The 22,362-nt window shown below is 37.4% G+C and overlaps 2 protein-coding genes across 6 annotated transcripts in view; both read right to left on the minus strand.

Annotated features, from left to right (window-relative positions):
- Nucleotides 1–10,827, minus strand: part of WDR19 (WD repeat domain 19) — a 42,305-nt gene extending 31,478 nt beyond the window's left edge. The window contains exons 1-12 of one of the 2 annotated variants that reach the window (XM_066317104.1): nt 10,564–10,827; nt 10,414–10,479; nt 8,808–8,933; nt 6,994–7,109; nt 6,275–6,390; nt 5,851–5,931; nt 5,385–5,497; nt 3,971–4,144; nt 2,697–2,767; nt 1,407–1,579; nt 1,194–1,308; nt 378–484 (exon numbers count right to left, since the gene is read on the minus strand). In XM_066317104.1, the coding sequence (XP_066173201.1) occupies nt 378–484; nt 1,194–1,308; nt 1,407–1,579; nt 2,697–2,767; nt 3,971–4,144; nt 5,385–5,497; nt 5,851–5,931; nt 6,275–6,390; nt 6,994–7,109; nt 8,808–8,933; nt 10,414–10,479; nt 10,564–10,730 (1,425 nt within the window). In that variant the 5' untranslated portion in view covers nt 10,731–10,827. The remainder of the gene's footprint in view (nt 1–377; nt 485–1,193; nt 1,309–1,406; nt 1,580–2,696; nt 2,768–3,970; nt 4,145–5,384; nt 5,498–5,850; nt 5,932–6,274; nt 6,391–6,993; nt 7,110–8,807; nt 8,934–10,413; nt 10,480–10,563) is intronic. The other variant, XM_066317103.1, reaches the window with a different exon arrangement.
- A 1,579-nt stretch (nt 10,828–12,406) lies between these two features.
- The window catches only part of KLHL5 (kelch like family member 5), a 51,441-nt gene continuing 41,485 nt past the window's right edge, over nt 12,407–22,362 (minus strand). For all 4 annotated transcript variants that reach the window (XM_066317108.1, XM_066317109.1, XM_066317107.1 and 1 more), the window contains 5 exons: nt 21,395–21,619; nt 20,936–21,098; nt 18,214–18,426; nt 15,757–15,928; nt 12,407–13,925 (listed from right to left, as the gene is read on the minus strand). In XM_066317108.1, coding sequence (XP_066173205.1) covers nt 13,869–13,925; nt 15,757–15,928; nt 18,214–18,426; nt 20,936–21,098; nt 21,395–21,619 — 830 coding nt within the window. In that variant the 3' untranslated portion in view covers nt 12,407–13,868. The remainder of the gene's footprint in view (nt 13,926–15,756; nt 15,929–18,213; nt 18,427–20,935; nt 21,099–21,394; nt 21,620–22,362) is intronic.

A 22,362-nucleotide genomic window follows, 5' to 3' on the forward strand; every position in this document is an offset into this window, starting at 1 on the left:
CCACTGTTAACAATAGGGTATCATAGTGTTGCTTGTATAAAACTGTAGAAAATTAGATGAAAAAACTTTGCATGTGCATCTCTTAAGAACCTAGCATCTACTTCTGCCACACTATCAGTGACCTTTAAAATAAAACCTGTTAAATAGCTGACAAGAAAACGTTTCTCTTCACCTGTTCTAGTCTAGGTTGTATTTCTAAGTCTACAGAAATTCAGCTCTGTATTTTACTTAGACAGCAAAACTATTCCAAAGAATTTTTAATTTTTATCTCCATTAACTGAAGATAATTTCATTTTATTTAATTTCTAAAATTACATTAACTTGTTCAGCTTATATCAACTCTTTAGTTCAACAATCCAAACTGTCAGAGCTCTTACCATATGCAACTGGACTTTACCCTCAAATAGAGCAGCAGCATAATCGGAATTAAGGTGCATACTTGCTACTGTCCCCAGGTACTCCGTATCTTTAAGCTTTTTTACATCTAAAGGATTCAAATAGAAAAGAAAAGGTAAAAATATTTTGATTTTGTACAGGTCTTTGCTTATCTATATTTGCAGCTAACTAAGCACATGTGAAAATATCACAACTGAGCAGAGAGGGGACAAGTCACACATAAAGAGACCTTCTCAGAAGTCAGAGAAGTGGTTAGAAACTACAAGAGAAGCTCTTTTCCTATGCAACTCTGACTAGTATTGTTACAGTTTTATTTAATTCACTGTCACGGAAAAAAAGGAGATGCTTAGAAAAACATGAAAGTTTGAAACACACCATCTAAAATTTGGATACAGCATAACCAAATTTTCCTTATCCCATACAAACAACATGAAGATCTACCAAACTGAAATTTTAAACTCTCTGATCAACGTTCCTAGGTACTTTGCCAAACTTGGTACTTCAAGACACAGACAGTGAAGTCCTTCATTGATTAACAAAATGATGTGAAAAAACAACTAAGCAACAGTCTATGTTTCATGACCAATATCCTGAATGAGAAGTTTTATTTCTATTATTTATAATGCTTTGCCATAATTGCTTCAGCCTGTAAAAATTATTATCTCATCCTAGCAGGACCATAGGAAATTCAAGTTTTTATTGTACAATGTGGAATGTCCAGAACTAAACACAATACTGAATAAATAAAATAAGACAGAATGCTGCATTAGTTTTAAGAGAACTAAATTTATGCTTACTATTCTCTCCAAGTGCATAAAACCAAGCCCGATTGTTCATTCCTACAGCCAAATGATAAACACCAATAGCGACAAAACTGGGCTCTACTTCAACAGAGACTGTGACTGGCAGCTCCTGTAAGAAAACAAAACAAAATAATACCATTTTCATCCACTTTTAATACTTACTTGACTTACATCTACACGAAGTGTAAAAGGAAGAGGTTATCATACGCTCTCCACGTGATTTGCGATGGTGACTTCAAGGAGAGAAGTGAGGTACGCGATCCGTGTACTGCAGGCATCTCCAAGGATTGGAAGCTTTGTCAAGAAAACATGGAGTGATCCTCTTCGTGTAGATACTGCCAACAGCTGTCCATCATCTGTCCAAGCCATCTGATCTACACCTAAAATGTTCACAAGTTTTTGTAAAAAAAAAAAATACAGTCCTTGCTTTAACTACTGTAACCAACAAGCAATTACTTTGCTCTAAACTGTGAAATTGGTAAATTAACATCTAGAATATATGTACGAATGTAGTCAAAGCTAACCAACTAATACAATTCCAAGACAAATTAGAATCACTCAAATCAAACACATAATTTAATAATATAGCATTTTCCTGAGAGTGAAGACTTCACAGAATCACAGAATGGTCTGAGTTGGAAGGGACCTTAAAGGTCATCTAGGTGCAAGTCACCTTCCACTACACCAGATTACAGATCTCTTACAAAACTGATCAACACTCTTTTCAATACTGACTTCCATAATACTGGAAGCAGCTGAGCAGAATTCCATCTTACTCCCCTTACTGCCAAATCAATAAGTACTAAACACAGAACTGGTGTTTGTTCCTCAGTGTCTGAAAATGTCATTAGAAAAATCATACTCCAACTGACTAATGCCAATATTCCAAGGGAGACAGAGAAGTGTTGTGCTGAAAGGATCCTAAATTTCTTAAAAAGAAAAAATTAAAAAAGAAAGGTTCTTAGAAATTAAAATGCTGGAGGCAACCAGCTACTTGACAATAACTGAGGCATTCACAAACACTACATGAGGAGATAAAGGTGGAAATCCACTACTCAAGAAAACAGTTTTGTAACACTGTTCACTGAAGCCACAAGAACAAGTCCTGTACATCAGGACAAAAAAAGATCAAATATCAGTGTTAGTATAAAACAGGCTGAAAAGCACAGAAAAATAACATAGAAAGAAGCAGAAACCAGTTAAGTGTATTATTGTAATAATCTGAATATATTGTAATACAGATTCAAAACTGCATAACACTAACTGATCAAATATTCTGAGAGCTGTACTTCTCTATACTTTGAATAGGTAAAATATGCTCCCATTTCGCTACAGGTCACCTAAAAAATACAAGTTGGGAAAGCAGTTTCTGAAAAATTCTACATTTACACAGTTTTTCCAACAGCAGTACTTTCACTCCATGACCAGAGATATTGTCAAAATTCCAGTTAACTTAATTTGTAAAATTTTCTATCCCCATGGGGAAAGTTAACATACCTTTGTTTTCATCATCCAGGTTTATTATGGCATACATTTCTTTCATATCGGTCAGATCATGGATTTTGATGCTAAAACAAAAATAAAGAGTCAGTCATTCCCATGCATCCAAATCTCAGTCATCATTAACTGGAAGAAATCCAGTCCAATCAAGACAGCCTAACGGAGCAAAAAGTAGAATACAAATGCAAAATGTATTTAATTTCCTAAAAACAACACATTATTATCCATCACTGTAAATAGTGTATCACTGTATCACAGTACAAAAATATTTGCTCAGAGAACTAAAATTTGAGGAAAGGGCACAAATCCAATTCGAAAGAATTCAGGGCTGGGAAACATAGACTGTTACTCCCTTTTGATCTGTTATAGTATTTTATTTTTAAAAGACATTACTGATGGACACACAGGGTTTGAAGCACAGATGCAAATAATACTTTTAATCCTGCTGCATATAAAAGGGACAGAGTGAGAGTCTACTTATGCTGTCATGTCACTCAATGCAAGGTAAACCACTCCTTAAAGAAATAACCCCTACTGAACAATAGCTCAAGTGCTTGAAGTTGCACCATGTTTTGCTCATAGTTACAGCACTTTTGATGTACAAGTGTCATAAATCAGCAGTTGGTCCTACACAGAACTGAGGACAGAAAGAACAGTTTGACCTCTACTGTGACACAATTCCTCTTTTGCTGAAGAATTCAGATATCACAGAATCAGGGATTAGCAGACAACGAACTAAAGGAGCTATTTTATCTTATGCACAAAACATTTTGGAAAAACTCCAGTATATTTAATTATTTATTTCATTAATTGCTTACACTTCTCAACTTCTGCCTAGACTGCAGGTAAGACCAAACATCAGAGAGGAGGATATCAAGTATCAACATACTCAGTAGAGATTTAAATTAATTTTTCTCCTGTTGTTAAGCAGATGTTTATGCTCAATCAATAAATCTCAGTAAAGAAATTTGGACTTTTTTGTAGCCAAGCAACAAAACAGAAAAATAATGAATCAAAAGGAATAATATATATTAAAGTTTATTTCTTTTTTGTTTACAATTAATTATATTAATTAAAGTTGCAGAGATTTTTGTCAATAATACCTTCCCCTAACTCCAGGCAGAGCAGCAGTTCCACAGAGCAATTCATCTTTCTTTTTCTAAATTCACTTCTTAGGGAGCCTTGAAGCCTTAGGAAGCATAGCATGAATGCCCAGTACCTCCAGCTCTGGGAGTTGAATCCTATTATTTATATATAAAACCAACACTTACCAATTGTCTCCACATGATGCAGCTTTGTTTAATGACTGTGATATGGCAATGCTGCTTAGATTATCCTTATGATTATGAGCTTGAAAGACTTCTTGTCCTATTTCACGAATGTGTGTAGAAATGACTACAAAACACCCTTGTGAGAAACCAATCATAATGTAGCCATCACCATACCTGTTACAAAAAAGCAGCAATTTAGAAAAGAGATCTATTAATGCAACGTGTGAAAAGCATTTTCTTTCAGACTGCTGGAGTACTGTCAATGCCTCCCAGTAACAAAACAAATAAACAAATTATGGAAATTTATATATATCACATTGAACCCTATAATATAAAATGGGTTAAGGGAAACCTATTAAAAATCCTTAAAGGACAGAACCATGTCTGTGCCCAGATGCTTTGTAAGTTACCTTTATTCTCTCCTGTATTCTATAATGCCACTTCATTTTCAGCTAGCTGCACACATGGCAGTGATGCCAGGAGAAAGATTTCTGGTACTTTCATTGAAATAAGCATACCAGAAGATGGCAACTTTCATTTCAAGGTGCTGGCCTATGCGGTCCCATGTCAAAACAATAATGCCAGTCACTGTGCCCTTTGAGGGACAGCAAACACAGTGGAAGTACCAAAGCAAGAAATTTGTGAATATTCTGTTTACTTTTCACAGTGTCAAGTAGAAATAATGAGGTTAAGGCACAAATAGTTACAGCATGTAAAGACGAATCCAAACAGTATCTCATCAGCTCAACTGCAAGAAAAATCACTGCAAGGGAAACAGCCCAGGTACACCTTACTACACATGGTCATGAATTAAGAAGCATACAGCTTCAGGTTTTCTTAGAGTTGAAGTGCAAAGGGATGTCAATCCCATGTTGACTGAACAGGGATTAAAAGACAAGCTGTAATGATTCAAAGATACAGAAATAGTACAACTACTTTTTTGGGACAGATATGAAACTTCTAGCTTAGGTTTTCTTCATAGGAACACTACCAGTGGTATTGCACAATAAGAAGGCTATGAGAACTTTGCACAACTTTGCAAACCAATAAACTAGCTGAAGGACACAACTCCTAGTTCTTTCATCAGTTACTCATCCAAACAGAAAAAAACCCTCAGTTTAATCTTCTGTCAAGACAGCAATGTATTTTCATTTAAAGCTGAGCATACCAACACTGATTCTATTGGAAGATACTGTTTCTATAGCTATTGAGCTATTAATCATCGAGCAGAATAGTAAAAAAATGTAGACTACCTTGTGTTCAGAAAAGAATTGCTGAAAAGTCTACAATACAGCCAAGAAAAATCCAGTCTGAGCAAGAGATAGATGGTTTTGTTTCCACCATTTATCAGAACTACTTGGAAAATAGGCAGCTTCTTGATACTAGAATAATTAATTAAGAAAGTTCTGCTCACCATTTGTAGCTTACAATATTGCCGTAAGGCTGCTGAAATTTCAGATCAATTGGGTTATCAGGATCATTCAAATTAAAAAGGAAGAGAGTCCTCTTGCCAACCACTACACTTACCTGCCAATGAATGAAAAGAAAAATTAACATGACAAGAATGGCATAACTTAAAAGTAAGGCCCTATATCTTCACTAAAAGATGAGATTTAGGAATTTGAATAATCCTTAAGGATCCCATGGATTTGAATTCTGAATCTTCATCAGCAGTGGAAAAGATTTTTAGGACATTCCCCTGCATGAGCCAGTGGTTCACAAATGTAAATGCAAGCTCAACAGAACACACATCTCAAAATCAGGACTTCCTCCTACAGAAGTCAGCTCCATTTCCTTAGAAGAAAAGGCAGCAGGTCACATGGAGTTATCCTGTTAGATTATTCCCACTTGAATTACAGTACTTTGCAGTGACTTCTTACTGTGCTTTCCCTGGTTGATACTCTTTCATCAGTCTTCATAACTGAGAACTGCATGTCACTGGGATCTGAGCTGACTGAGGTCTGCAAGAAAGAAGTGCAGAGTGAGAAATCAACAGTTAATGTAGCACATAGTGATGACAAATAATTGCATTATTCCTGCAATGTATACTTTTGCATAAAGACAGACAGAGAAAGTTGCTACTGCATTTAGTACCAAAAATCAAGAAAATCATTGGAGAAAACACGACCTTAGTTGAGGTCTTAATGACACATTAGCATAAAATATACTGGGGGGAAAAAAAGAGCTCCTTGTCCTTGAAAGGACTGGGATTCAAAAGGCACAAGCTCTCATAGGTTCCAGCTTTGTTGGGAACCAGGAGTATTAATGTACACCTTAAAATCAAATGTGCACTATAGATACTACCTGTCTTATAGTATCCCCTTCCTGATTGCTTATAGTAATCATTTTGTCTTCACCACCTAAAGCAAGGAGGTTTTCAATGCTCCAACAGCCACAAGTGATCTTCTTTGTGTGTTTACCTGAAAAAGAAAAAAACTTATACAACACAAAGCAAGCACAACTACCAAAAAAAGAAAAAAAAGAAACAAAAAAGAAAGAATAAAGATCTGTGATGGAAATATATACCCTTCAGCCATTCAAACACAGATTGTCAGAATGTGAAACAACCTGTCAAAGCAAGAGCCTTTTTTAAAAAAAAATCCACTCTCAGATGGAAGTCGTTTGACTTTACATGAAAGAGCACAGCCCCTGTTCTTCCATTTGTTTGCATCACATTTTTGGGGATTGTGTTACACCCTTAGCCCTTATTCCCAGAGGCACTCTAAGCAGGTAAGAAAGAGTAACTTAGTAAATGAACCACCACACAAATTCTTTGCAAGAAAGGTAACACAAGTCCTTCATGAGGCAGTAAGGCAGTATTAAGTATTTGTGTACGTATATATATATATAAAACTTAGTATACTCTAAAAATACTCTGCTGAGTACACCAAAGCAGAAGGTGTAAGCTGAGTATGAGCACATTTTTTACCTGCATGTTCATATAGAGAACTGGAAAGGAAACTATGTATATTAGCAAAATTCCACTTTCACATGTGCCAGAGTAGTTTCAAACCAGCCCATACCAAGAACAGAAATCTTGCGAGAAGTCTGACGGTTATATATCAGTAAGTTTCCCTTTGTTGTTCCAACAGCAAGTAAAGTTCCAACTCGAGACCACAACAAGAAAGACATTGCATCCCTAAAACAAAGAAAAATTTTACTTTGTATAGTAGAGATTTCTTCCGTGTGTTCACATATTTTGCATAAGAAATTCTGCAATTGTCTTTAATTTCTATGAGTCATACAGCCCAAGAAGAACTTTTAAATTAAGCAAATGTTCTCTACCAATATCAGAACTATCAAAGTATGCAGAAGACAGTAAAAGTAATATAAATTGTATGAGGTAATGTAATCATACAAATGAAAATGGGTCTACAAACATCAAGAGTTTTTGATGGAATCACTGGTAATTTTCCAGTCACCTTCTGTACTGTTTTTTTTTTTTTTTTTGTATTTAAATAACCCTCTGCATTTAGCCAACTCAAAAGTGAGTAGGTCTCATTCTAGTCAATATAATAAAGAAGTTAGAAAGATTTATTTTAACTTCAAGTTTAAAATAGGGCAAGGCCTATTTTGAAGCATATTTAAGGCTATACAGATACTATACACATCATGTAAAAAACAAAGAGTCTCTTAAGCAAAAAAAATGAAATCAGAATTTTCTGATTAGTGCAGCCCTTCCCATCTTTTTAAATTTCACTGTAGGCATGCAATAGAAATTTGAAAGAAATTCGAAATATTGACATGTGAAATGACCTCCAATATATTTGGTTTGCATATAGGCGAGTTTTTCCAATTTCAGAAAGAGAAGGATATCAGAAAAGCCTCATTATCATACTGTTTATGTCTTGGTGCTTATTCTGCTCAAGCAATAACACTGTGACAAAGAAAGGATTAGGGAGTTACATTGATATATAATGTTCTAACAAGACTGCCTCCAGTAAGCAATTTACCTCCAGTATTAGAGAGAAAGGTCATGGAGGAACTGCAATTAACTGCAGACTCCATTCTGTTAAGTACATTCTACGGATTTTTTTGCTTGCATACTGGCAGGTTACTCTTCTCTCCATGGTATTGGTTCACATATGAAAATGTTACAGTATTGTTCATTCCCACAATATAACACGTGTATAGCATACACCTTAACAAACAGAGGACAGAGCTGTTTCCACGTTCTTTCCTTCAAGAAGAATGTTTATGTAGAATGCAAGAGTTTAGTGGAATAGACTCAAAAAAGCCAAATGTTTAATTGTTCAACCAACCTTATCTATTAATCCAATGCTGGATGGTTATTCAGACTCCAGAAGAGTTTAAACTCTGTGACCAAATTCAGAAAGGTAAGGCTTTGAACTTGAACCTTAGATATCTCCTTCTATCCTAAACTAGTCTACTTTGTGAACAGCATTTTAGCCCCCTTATTAATCTAAGGGGAAAAAAAAAATCTTAGCACCACTGATATCATCTCCTTTACTTTTAAGCTCCTTTTAGCTGGTGTTAAAAGACTTAGGAGAAAGAGCAGTCAGTGCAGATAAAAAATTCACCTATCCTTGTTGCGCCCATAAAGCTGTAACACGGAAGAGAAGCTCTCTAGAGACTATGGCACTGCTGACACTCAAAAAATAAACAAACACCCTGTAATCCCCAAAATCCCCATCCACAACAAACACTTGAAAACTAGCAAATCATATAAAAATGATTTAACAATGAACTGTAGCATATTAATTTAATGAGTATATATGAGGACTCCAATAAAAGATTGATCTTGAAATACAGTCTTCAGATCAACAAGTCACAGTGGTCCAAGTCTTTAAATACACGTTAAAAAAAAATTTCTTACCTCATGCCACTGTCTACTTGGCTTGTTTTGTTTGTGATTGCATCCCACAGAAATATGGTGCTAGATTTGTCTGTGATTATTGCTAAAGTATCTCCATCCTTATCCCAGTCCATAGCAACATAGTTACTGAAGAAAAAAAAAACAAAAACACTATGAATGTTAAAATGTGTTTGTAAGTGTACAGAAACAGCCAGAACAATTGAGTCACTATTCTTCCTCTCCCCTCCCCTGCAAACCTATGAGAGACTGCAGATTTATCTGTAAACTAATTTTATAGCAACCCCACTCTTACTCAAATCTCACTGACGACAGAGGCTAAGAGGAAGGTCAAAAAAGACACTGCTACATATGTTCTAGTACTTGAAATACTGTCACCTTGATTTTCAAGAGACAGGTAAAGTCCTCTGTAAGGTTCTGGTTTGTTAGAGGCTATTCACAGTTGAGATTACTCTTCCTATAATACACCTCTGATTCCACACAGCTGTCCTCACTTTGGACAGTTTTCCAGAGAGAATGTGCATTTATCATCCAAAACGCTGCACAGAAAGACCCAGGCCATGGATATTACCAAGCAAAAGAAACTGACACAGCCAGACCATATTATGAATGATGACTAACTCAAACAGCAAGATGTGATGGTCAGTGAAATACAGTGAGTCTGGTAAAGACAATGAGAATTGCATCTCTTGGTTTGGTGCAAGGTGGCAAGTATCATGAACTGCAAAAACTGGATTTCTAACTTCTTGGGGAACTAAGTGAGTCTGGCTCATATTTACCAATGACACAGGGCTATGTAAGTGACAATCTGAAAATTAAAGTTATATTCTTGACTAGAAGTTCCAGCCTTAAAGACCATGGGTGTTTTGTCTTTACTAAGGGGTTTATCTTAATTGAAATTAACCAGGTAATTGGAAATAAAATTAAAAATTCCCATGATGACTAAGAACAGTTAAAGTGTTAAGAAGAGATTAGCAGTACACAAATGAAAACACATGAGGTATTAATGGTGCCAAATAAAAGTGTATTTATTGAGCAAACCAATATGATGACAAAATGTCACACTATTTTTCCCTAGGTTTCCTCTGATTCACATGCAGCCTGTTCCTATGGTCTGACTGCCTTTTAAGAAGTTCAATATATCTTCCAAAGTACACAAGTTTTTAAATTTAATCTGAAAAAAATCCAGTAAATTCCCATACCACTCTCTGATGTGAACCAAAGCGTGATAAGCTGAGAAAAAAGACTCACTTCAGAAGCATCATCTTGACCTAAAGCAACAATGCCAATGTTGCTTTACCATTTATGTCACTGATGTAAACCAAAGGAGTATCTTTCCTCGGCAAAGCCATGATAAGAAACTGTTAGAAAATCAACAGTATCAAGAACACAACGATATACTGTACCCAACCTCATTATGATCCTATTTAATGTGATAGGGGGCATTTTTTACATTTTAATTACAAAATTTGTCTTCTCTGCCAGGTAAGTTCCCAGAGACACACCATGTGAGAAATTTGTAGGATGCTATACCAAGTATCTCACCAGAAGAGAAGCATTTTTAAAGAAAACAGCAACAAAAAAAATTTACACCTATCTTAGTACCTACCCTGGTAGGCTGATTTCATTTCTCTTCTGACCATGACGATCAAAAATTTTCACAGCACGATCACCTCTAAAAGAGATTAATATATAGAATAATTCCCTTTCTTTATCAGTAATTTTGATGGACAAATGCAATAAATACTTGCAGTCTTACCCTGTTACAGCAAGAAAATTTCCTAAAGTTTTCTGCCAAGCAAACTGCACAGGCGAACCAGACCAAGCTTTTTCATACAGACTGAATACTTGCTGGGGGGAAAAAAAAAGTAGGAAATGATACATCTTAAAATCATAAGATATAAGAATACTACAATTTCCTAGCATGTTAGCAACTGAGTACTGTGGAGGTAAATCCCCCCACCAAACAATCCAAAACACAACTTCTGTCTGATTCCAATGAACCAAAGTACCAAAATCCCACAAAAAAGTTCTTTCAGTTTGAGTGGAAAGAATTGAAATTTCTGCTGCTGGGTGTCTGCACAGAGAACTGTGGATCTATTAAAACTATTATTTTTGCCTCTTAGTCACAAGAATAAAAAAATTGCATGGGACTCTCCCCTTCTGGTTCAAAACCCACAATGTTAATAGTTCTCTAAATTTAATAGAAAAGTCTGGGACCAGAAAGCATCCTTAGTTTGTAAAACACAGAAGGCTCAACACTCACTCTTATAGAGACAGGTAACCATTGTGTTACACTGAATTGCTAGGTCTTAAAAGCTTAAGATCTCAAAGCAACACACTATAGAAAGAGATTCTGACTTCCAACGGAGGAAATTTCTGAATGTCCTTTTTCTTTCACACCACCCACAAACATTTTTCTGTAACTTGGGTATAGATGAAGCCCACAAGTCTGTTTCACAGCTTGCTATGGTGACTTGTATCTCTACATGTTATAAGATAAACACCAACACCTGCTGTCCACCAAATGCCTGTCAGGCTTGCTCAAGTCTGCCACAGGTTCTCATCCCTTCCTTTCGGTCAATGTAAACTGAGGCATTCTTCACACTGAATCTGCGTTCTGCTCACAAGAACGGCGAAAATGCAACCACCACATGCCACACTCACAAACGGAATCTGACAATGACGTCTGATTTTGAAAAATAATTAAAAAAAAAATCTTAGTCCAGCAGAAGGTCACCCAGATGATTTGAGGGATGAAGCACCTCTCTATCTCTGAGGAAAGGCTGAGAGAACTGAGATTGCTCAGGCTGGAGGAGCGAAGGCTTTGGCGTGACCTAATTGTGGACTTTACCTGAAGGAAACCTACAACACAGAGAGGGACTACTGTAACGGCATGCAGCCACAGAACGCCGGGGAAGGCTTCAGGCCGAGAGTAGGTTTGGATTACTTATTAAGAGGCATTTGCTCTGACGGTGGAGAGGCACTGGACAGGTTTTCCCGTGGAAGTTGTGAACACCTCATCGGCGGAAGGCCAGCGCACAAGGCCAGGCTGAACGCAGCCCTGCGCAACCCGGGCTAGCGGACGATGCCCCTGACCATCGCAGAGGCGTTGCAACTGGACGACCTCTAAGACCCCTTCTAGCCGAAGTCTCTCCACGAGAAAGTAAACAAACACGGGAACGCAGGCAAGCACACCAGGCCCCCCTGCCGCTGCTGGCGGCCCTTCCCGCCGCGCCTCCCGCCCCTGCTCAGGCCGCGGGCGCCGCCGGCCGCTCCGCGGGGCGGGACCCGCGCCCCCCGCCCGCCCGGGGCCGCGGCGCCCAGACCCACCTTCATCGCGGCCGCCGCGGGCTGCCAGCGCCCGCACCGCGCATGCGCCGCCCGCCCACGGCGCCGCGGTTACCGCGGAGACGCAGCGGGCTGAGGGCGGGCAGAGACCGGCCCCGGCCATGGCCGCCAGCGGGAGGAGCTCTGCCAGAGACAGCGGCTCCCGGAGAGCGATACGGGCAGCTCTCAAGAGGAAAAGGAGGGGGTTTGGACCGCAGGCACGCAGAACGGGCTCTAAGCGAGGGAATAAAGGCACACACCCGCCAGCAAAAGCCTCTTGAGATCAGCTGTATTCCAACTGCAAAGCTTCATCACAAAGTGTCACCGATTTCTTTTTAAACAATAAAGAGTTCGTCGAGAGCGTTAAAACATAGGTTTAAAATTACAAATGTACAAAGGACTTTGGGTATCGGGCAATTCAAGCCTTTTTTTAAAAAAACAAGCCCTAAACATTCAATGAGTTCGCATCTTCCCGTTTTTCAAGCGCGGCGCTGTTCGGAGAACAAAAAGGACAAGGCACATAAAAGCAAATACGAAAAGGCTTCTCCCGAGAACATTTAGACCGTTCAAAGCAATTCGATGTAACAGCGGAGGGCTCGAGAAAGGCAAATTATAAAGTATCTGAAAAAACCGGGTAACTTAAATAAGGTAACTAATATATTTGATACAGTCCTGCGAGGCACACCTCACTCTCCTGCAAGATGCCGAACGTGCTTTTACATGGTGGCAGCTGAGCATCTGGCAGGATTGGGCCCTTTACATTTTTAAATAACCTTACAGGAAAGACAGATAATTTCTTCATCTTATAAAATTATACTTCTCATAGTAGTGCAAAGCCTCATTTAAAAATGTAATTAGTCTAGATGTAATGGAATGCTTCAAAAATTCCCAAGTGCAAATGTTAAACTTAAATTAGTTAATTATCACACTTCAGAATTCTTCCAATAACTCATACAAATAGCAAAGTAAATACAAGAACCAAAGCAGAGAAAAGGGTATTATGTTCTGCATCTTGCATAACAACTTTGAAAATCCCAAAAGTACACTGGATGTCAAAAATATCTGTCAGAAATTATTAAATAGCAGGTTTCTGTTAGCATAAGACAATATTTAAAATAAGGCTTTGGTTAAATTAAAAGTTTTCTAAACTAGGAATGATGATAAAAAGTGCAAAAGATTCACCAAATACACAACTTCATTTCCAAGGCAGGCAATACACCTGCCATTTACAATAGTTTGCATTGGTTTGTTATCCTGCCTTGTAGTCACTCAGATACTTCTTTCCATTTATTACAGGCAAATTAAATCTATGGGGTCCAATCCTATAACTTGTTGCATCCAGAGACAGACCCAATTGTAACAAAGTATATCCATTTATAGCATCATTGCTCTGCATTTGGGGAAATCAAGGCCCTGGAACCATAACGTTTGATTATTATAGTGAGTTCACTCATTTTCTTAGCACTTCCTAAACAGAAGTCCTCTACTGCCAACTGGCAGGTTGCAGCTGACTGTCTTACAAGTAGAATTCTTGTAACGTATGCATGACAAAGATACATTTTTAAAAAGTGCTTAATATTGGTCCATAAGAACATCCCGTCAGCTTCAGACCAAACACTTTTCTGTGGCAGATATCCTGCACCTGGTGTTTATTGGTGCACTCCTAATTTGCTGGAGGAAAAGGTAATCCTCTGAGTCTACGCAGGAGAATGTCACCTTCCCAGAGAAAATAATTCAGAGTTTTACAGTCACAACACATGCTCCAGCTCTTCCTAAGCACAGTGGTGCAACCTGTAAACAAACAAACAAACCATCCGTGAGATAAATGCAGTCAGCTTTAAGTAATTTTCCCCCCTAATTATACGGCTTCAGCAGAATGACAATATCACCCATGCTCTGTTAACATGACTTAGAAAATGGTCCAAAATTGGATACAAACACAAATAAAAGGTAAAGATATTTTATATATTAGAGTGAAGCACTCTGAAAACAAGAGCAAGCCCTAAGGACATCAAGCAATTCTAACTGATAATTTCAATTATTTGGAAGTACAGCAAAAAGAAACCTTTTTTTATAGTACAAACTGTATAAAGGAGCTAGACAGTCAGACAACTGAACAAAGGGCGATAAAATAATGCATTTCCTCAGAAACAGAAAATGTCTAAAATTATAGGAGCAACCTCTCCTTTTTACTTGATTATTTGATAAAATCATGTTAAGAGTTCTTGAAATCAGAACCAATTTACCAGTCTTTATTCTTTAACTGCAAACAGAATTTACTTCTGGCAAGACGCTTTTCTGATGAGATTCTGCTGGACTTGAACAGAGGGCACTAGTTTCTAACACTCCCCTTTGCTTCCCTTTTTAACCTTCATAGTATTGCAGTGTATGTGAATAGCACACCAAGTGGTACAGAGGCTATCCTGAAGACAAAAAGGCTGTTTATGCCAACTCTCCTATTTCTTTTTTTTTTTCCCCAGGAACAATAGACTTTTATAGAGCTGTCTGTGGCTCTTACAACCATCACCTGAGCAAATTCCACTGCCTTCTCCTGAGCTGTGTATAGATGAAGAGGTGGCAGACTACTGACAAATCAAGAGAGAGGGAAGCTATACAAATATTTCCAGATCCCTCTGGGAAGGGTTTGAAACTATCCTAAATACCGGGATCATGGCATTCAGCGAGATGCAGAAGGCCAAGGCTAAGGATACAAAGGTACATACAGATGGTCACCACCTAGACATGTGAGATTCGTTTAGATGCAATGGTGAGAAGCATGGTTTCTCTTCTCCGGTGAGAAGCAGTCGATGTCCTCTGGTACATTTTTTTTTTCTTTAGCAGGACTAACAATGTTATGGGTTATCATTACGAGTACCAGTGAATGCCCCAAGCTCTGATGATCCTCCTTGACGACTTGTGTTTTAAGAGCTTGCAGCAGTATGAAATGGAGGGAAATGGACAGTTGAGTCTTTTGTGTTCAGGAACTTTTATAAACAGCAGTTTAGTTCTCTTTTTTTCACATAGCAAAGGACAATCAGCTCACGATGTCCTTGAGTGTGCTCTTCCCACAGAGAGACACATTCCTGGAGCTATATAAAAGTAACCGAGTTCTGAACTGACAGAAATGGTTTCTGAGCATGAACTGAAGAATTATTTTTATTTTAAAGCTACAAATAGAAAAATGGGTAAAGGCTTTCTGAAACCTGCACACACTGGACATAGTATTCACCTCAGGATGGGATTATTTATAAAAAAATGACCAAAACCTTGATGAAATCAATGTTGAGAGACTCATTAGAGCTAAAAGTAATCTACATTTATAATTTATCTTCAGAACAGACATGTAAACAAAATCCTTTATGACAGTTTGGGGAATGTGGCAATACATTTTATTAAAAGGAGCTGAAATTGTCAAAGAAAATAGCTATACTCTTACAAAAGAAAGGAGGGCGGTTGATTGGAAATTAACAACTGTCTGTTCAAGATAAATCATCTCAAGATGGTACACAAAAGAAAAAAGAGACTCACAACAGACTAGCATGAAAGTGCTTTTTAGAGAAGCAAAAGTAGGCTTGTTTGAAATAACAATATTAGTAGTGTATGGTCTGATCAGAAACTATACCTGTGTCCATTCATTTGTCTGGGGATCATAAGACTCCACAGTATTAAGATATGTTTGACCATCATATCCTCCAACAGCATACAACTTGTCACCAAGAAGACACACTCCCACTGCATCTCTGCTAATGCTCATGGAGGCCACAGCAGTCCACACATCTGTTTTGGGATCATACCTAAAAGATAATTTGCGTTAGGCTCTAAAACTGTAAAATTGAACAACAACAAAAAATGTACTGGAATTGATGCTATCTAGGTAGTAGAAACCAGGACCGTACAGATCTGTGTGCTAATTTTAAAGGATATTCCCCTCACTTTGAAACTGTTTCTTTAGTCATCTGGTAACACAGTCACTACTAGCCAGATGTCTACTTCCAAATAGTCATACAGCCATATACTTACTACATTTTATAAGTCTAAACATACCATGCCCCAAACAATTCTGTTGCTACACCACAGTAGAGCAAGTGCTTACTTGAGGTACTGTATGTCAAGGCACAGGCTGTTAAAATTTGGTGTGGTACTAATATTACCATTACTAAGATGGCCAATTTCAAAAATATGACCCTCAAAAGTGGATTGAGAAAATTATATGGGAAATGCAAAACCCTTAAGACAATTTACAACACTTCTCAAATCAGAAGTATCAGCACAGTAAACACCAGATGGTTTAATGAAAAAAACCTGTGTGGTTCTAGAATATTATCAACATTCTTTACAAGTTAAATTGAGAACTACATAGGAGACTCCATGCTATGCTTATGCCGAGGAATATATTTTAATCTGACTGAAAGAGACAATCTTTTTTTAAAATTGCAGACGCTTAGAGCAGAACTAATGTAATTACAGAGCTCTGAAGGGCACTAAAAACAGTACAAAGCCAATAATTATTTGGCTAAAATCATACTTGCTAGAAACAAGTTGAAAGACAGTGGTCTTAATTTTTTTGCATGAAGAGCATAGATAGAAAGAGCTCTAACAATTTTATTCTCTGTCCTCTAGTCAAAGTACTACACAAATGCATGCAAGCATAACCGTAACACAAAAACACTACCTGAAGCACATACGCAAATAGAAGAGGGTGATCAGTAAGCCACATGTAGAAATTACTTTCCTCATTATTTTATAATTTATAAACAATTGTATTTATCTGGGAATAGCAACTTATGTTGCAAAATACAATTCAGAAGCTTAGTGGGGTTATAAAAGCCTGATTTTTAAGAATAATATTTCTTAATTCTTTAATTTTAAAGAAACTAGTTCCATGAATTTGATGGTCTTCAACTCACTTAAATAGCAACGACAAAATGCATTACAAGATGATTCCTATTTATTAAAGTCATGAGTTCTCTAACTTCGTTTCAGAGAACACTGATGTAGAAAAATATGCAGACTTACTGCTTCTCTTGGGTTTCTTATTATCTGTATTGCCCTAAAAATTGCTAAGTAGTAACTTCCTATCTGCAAACCTTTCTGGGGTCTTTTCAGTGCAACTTCCACATGTTAAGAGCCATGGGCCACACTGTATTTTCAGGTCTACTAGGACTGAAAGTTTGAAAAACACAGCTCTCTTGTGGTGGATTTTTGTGGTGTGTTTTCTTGTTATTTTGTTTTGGTTTGTGGGTTTGTTGTGTTTTTTGGGGGGTTTTGGTGTGGGGTTTTTTTGGGGGGAGGGTGTTTGTTTTCTTTTGTTTGGGGGTTTTTGGGGGGTTAAGGGTAAAATATATGTCGTGGCATGAAAAAATGTAGTAAAAGAAGAATAGGGACAATGAAGACTTACTTAAAGTGATGGGAAGTAACAGGAAAGAAGAAAAGTTTTACAGCTGGTGGTGGGGGAGCAGGGAGAGAATTAAAGCATAGTTCAGAAATACCTAAAATTCCAGTGAACATTTAATACAGTGAATTACTAAGTATTTACTATCTTTTACAATTATTTTATGGATCACATGTGCATCTGCAATTTGTGATATAGTCATTCATCAATCACTTTACAGAAAGATATACCAACCTAGGAATGACTGAATTACATGCCGGTTCCTCAGTGTCATTAGGGGATTCAAGAAAGAATTAGATATATAAAGATCCACAAAGCCTAACTGTTAACTCCTTTGAAAGTTAGATGATTAGATTCAGATTTCTTTTGTGAAAGAAGATCTGCTCCATTTTTATAAGCATTAATTCTAAGTTGTTTCAGTTATCAATCATAACTCATTCAATGAGATTGTTAAAATAATCTAGATGAATTGCATTAAGGAGAATTTGCTTTAAATAATCTGTGCTGGTAACATTTTGAATCACAGTATGACTACAAGGCATATTTTGTATGTAAGTTTCCTCTGTTCATGCTAAAAATAACACACCTATTTTATTTGGTTTCTACTTACATCTCTGTCCCTAAATCACTCAATAGACTAGCACTATTAGAATCTCACAGCAGGATATGCCTCCATCAGGATATTACCTTTCTACGCAGTCTGACAGCCTGGATGTTAAGTTGGATGCTGGAGCATCATGGCCACCTATTGCATATAAGAACCCGTTCCAGGTGGTTACACCTACACCACCTCTTCTTTTTGACATCTGAGCACAGAGAGTCCATTTGTTTGTATGAGGATCAAAACATTCTACTGACTTAAGACAAGAACTTCCATCTCGACCACCAACTGCATAAAGCCTACAAAGTAAAACAAAAAAGAAGAAGAAAATAAATGTTGTCTGAATAAGACATGTTTCTAGTGAAACATGAAGGATTCCAAGTTTGTTTAAAAGGGAAGTTTAGAAGGAGAATTTCAACTTTCAGTAGACTGCTCTGTTGTGAAATCACAGGCAAGATTTTGCTCCAATCTTTTCCTACTGTAATGATCAATGCATAACAACAATAATTTAGATTGACACAGCATTTATATTCCAACCTATGCCTATAGCTAGCAATTTCAAAATCACATATGTGACTTACAGGGTCAGAAGGACAAATTCAGTAGTGGATCCGTGCATGCACCATCTCTGCCCTGCCTCATCTTAGGCATTCAAGTACTTTTCTGGACCTGGGTTTTAATTCATGACTGACAGCACTATCTTAAATTCCTCACACCCACTAGGTGGCCCAATTTGCTTAGTCCTAAGAAAAAGGTTTCTAGCATTTGGTACAAAGGATTTCAATTATTTGCATGGGCTGGCTGAAATGAATTAAAAAAAAAATTGGTTTAGGAGGACTCAATCGCTGATGAACCTTTAAAACTAATCAAATAATCAAACTTCATAAAGAGCTTATGAACAGAATTTATGAGCAATCTAGGCATAGAGCAGACATGCCACCACTATTATTTGGAAAAGCAGGAATCCAGAAGCCATTCTAAAAAGGAAGCAATGCACAGAAGTAAAATCCAGTGAGAGATCACCTCAAATAATTTCAGAGCCTAAGAATGGTTAAATAATCAAACAAACATTAGATACTGTAGATAATGATAGTGTGAACAATTTTCAACAGTTACCATGAAGCACTATTCAAAATGTCCTCAGGTTGGATAATAATACTGTTTGGCTTTTTAAATATACTGACCAAGGAACTTAAATACAAACATCTTGTAATTATGGTTGATCTAGTCCTTCTCAGTAACAATTTTAATACGCTTTTAAAAAAATTTCATGCAAGTTCCTTTGTTTAGTAATACAGTTTGTTTGAGGTAAGGAAAGTACTGAACGTTTCTGTAGAACACTGCTGTAGTTCCATAAAGTCCATGATAAAATCAATCCTTTATGCAACATAACATTTATGAAGCCCCCAACTTTACCTTCCCTCAAAACATGAGAGAGTTTTGATCACTTATGCAGTGATTTCACACCCTGGACACAGAGAAAGACATATTAATTTCTCTATATGAAGGCTTTGATTCAGTCATTGAAACTTCCCAAGTTACAGAAAGACATTACAGGAAAGTGCAGAGGTTACTGCTCCTGCAACTGAAATGCTGCATGCATTTTAAAATTGTCAGCTGTAGTGATCTTTTGTTGCTGCCTCCCTTAAGAGTTTAGGCAACATTCTATAATAATAGGGAAATGTGAGGCGCTAGACCAAACTTAACACCTAACTGAGTAATCTGAGACTGCAGTTCCAAGGCAACCAAGGAACTCTGCTTGCTGGTCGTTCAAGTTCATCCCTCCTCCCTGTAGGCAGCAAGCATTTCCACTAATTCCTGGACTTACTCCAGATCTTACAGAACCCTTTGTAGGTGCCTTTCAGCAGCATTAATTTACCAGTGACTAAGCTTCCAAAATAAAAAAAAAAAAGTGTGAGAAATGTTTTTTTATCTGACAGCATTCAAGTAGCTCACGGGAGATGCATCAGATAGCACATTATCAGGAAGTGAAAATTTGTGGACAACAGAGTGCAAATATTCTGTCACAACCACAGCAGCACTCCGTATATCAGTAGCATTTGTCTGCTGTGGTGTTCCTGTAGGCACCCTGGCAAAACATGGCTTGCTCCTCTCTCCACTCCCAAAGCAGGGGCACTTCTTTAGTAAGAACTGCATCTCCAACTGCGTAGGTGCATACCCAGGTGAAACTAAGCTTAATTAAGGGTGAACTGAGAGACTGAATTTCTTAATTTAGCTTGAATTGCTGACTTAGCTTGGTTAATCACTGGTTAGTCTTAGTATATTTAGTGCTGATGCATTAGGTGCATTCAGCAGCAGCAGCAGCTCCAAACCTGCATTTCTGTAGCTTAAAAAAACAACACTGTTTGTGGGTCTGTGATTGTGAAAGTATTGAACCCAACCACACTTATAGCACTGAACTGGTTATAAACAGAAATTAGGCCAAGCTGCACCCAGCCCCTCTGATCTCTGGGGACCAGCTGGAACGTAAGGGGGATTATTTTCTGCCAAATTTCCTACTTAATGCAGCAGGTTCTTGGTATAAAGAAGATCTTGCCATACTGGAGTAAGTCCAGCTGATGGTCACTAGGATGAGGAGGGTGCTAGAACACTTGACATACAGCTGTAACGCTGTGGAGAGGTTTGCTTGTCCCAGCAGGCATCTTTTCTGTGAATGAAGAAACTTAGCTCTTAATGCTACTAACTGGTATCTATCAAGAGAAATTACTAGTAGTCATTTAGGATGTTCTTTTAATAACATTAAAATAATGCAATTTTAAATTTGAAGACAGAAATTCCTTCACATACTTTCCATTTAATATTGCTACACCAACGGTGCTCCTGGGAGTTGACATACTAGCTACGAAGTTCCACTGACGAGCCTGTGGATCCCATCTTTCCACTGTATTCAGGTAGCTCCAGCCATCATGTCCTCCTACAGCATACATGGGGCCTTCCAATACAGCTACTCCTACAACAGAGATATGAAAATCAATTGCTTCTGGATAAGAGGAATTAAGATCAGAATTTCTAGATAGTCCAGTGTGCACCACAAAACTGAAAAAACCAAAAAAATTCCTTTTGGTAGCTGATCCTGCCAAATACAATCTTCAGTATAATCTGAAGGAGAAAGGACATTGAATAAGCAGTTGGCATTAAAACAAAATTTCCACCCTCCTAAACTTTATTTCTGGATGTTTTTTTGACCAATCCTAAAAGAGGTAACCTTTAAAAATATTCACTCAGCCTTTACAGAACTGTACATACCAAGACCGTGACGATGAGTCGACATCGGTGGCATTACACTCCAAGTTTTTGATCTAGGGTTGTAGCACTCCACAGTATTTAATGTTTTCAGTCCATCTCTGCCACCAACAACAAACAATTTATCATCTAAGACTGCAACTCCAAACTGTAATCTTCGTCCATTCATGTTTGCAACTGGAGTCCATGTATTGGTACGAAGTTCGTATTTTTCAATGCTTGTAGCTCCTGAATGACAATATTTGCAAGTTATATATGGAAAAAAAAAAGAGTTCTGAAGTATTAGGGTAGTTTTTATTTTAGCAATATGCTGATCCCACAAGACACCATGATATTCTGCAGCATATTCTTAAGTTTGTGTAGACACATAGTCTTTTTTGACTTCTTCAGGAATTACCTGCACCATTACAAAGGACAACTTTCTTGGTACTTTTCAAGACAAAAAACAGGTAATGTAACTGCTTTGCAGAATCAAGCCTTTAGAAATATAAATATTAGGAATAGAAACTGTGTGGAATACAATCATATATTGAAATCAAATGTTTTGTAATATTAGACAAAAAAGCTGATGGTATGTATCATGAACTACCAAGAAACAGCTTTAAAACAACAAGTTAAAGAAAACACTTTCTCTCTAATTTTCCAGATCCCTTCTAGTTACCATTAAAAAATATGGAATTTTCAATGAAAAAAATAATCTAAGTAGTTGTGACAGAACTATTTAATAATTAGTCAAAATATTTTTGTTGTTTTGGCTTTTTTTTTTTAAGCATGTGCAGGTCACCTTTGTGGCCTTTCAGTCCTTTTATTCCTTTTCCAAATTACAGCCCCCTCAAGTAAATAAAGATTAGTTTGTATTCAATTAAACTTCACTACTCAGATATCAGGTACTCCTATGGTAATTTCAAGTCAGGACTTTAGATTCCAGAATATTTACAGTATTCTTAAAGATACATAGGGCTTTTAAACCT

This window comes from Sylvia atricapilla, chromosome 4 (genome assembly GCF_009819655.1).
Source record: "Sylvia atricapilla isolate bSylAtr1 chromosome 4, bSylAtr1.pri, whole genome shotgun sequence".
Taxonomy (NCBI): Eukaryota; Metazoa; Chordata; class Aves; order Passeriformes; family Sylviidae; genus Sylvia; species Sylvia atricapilla.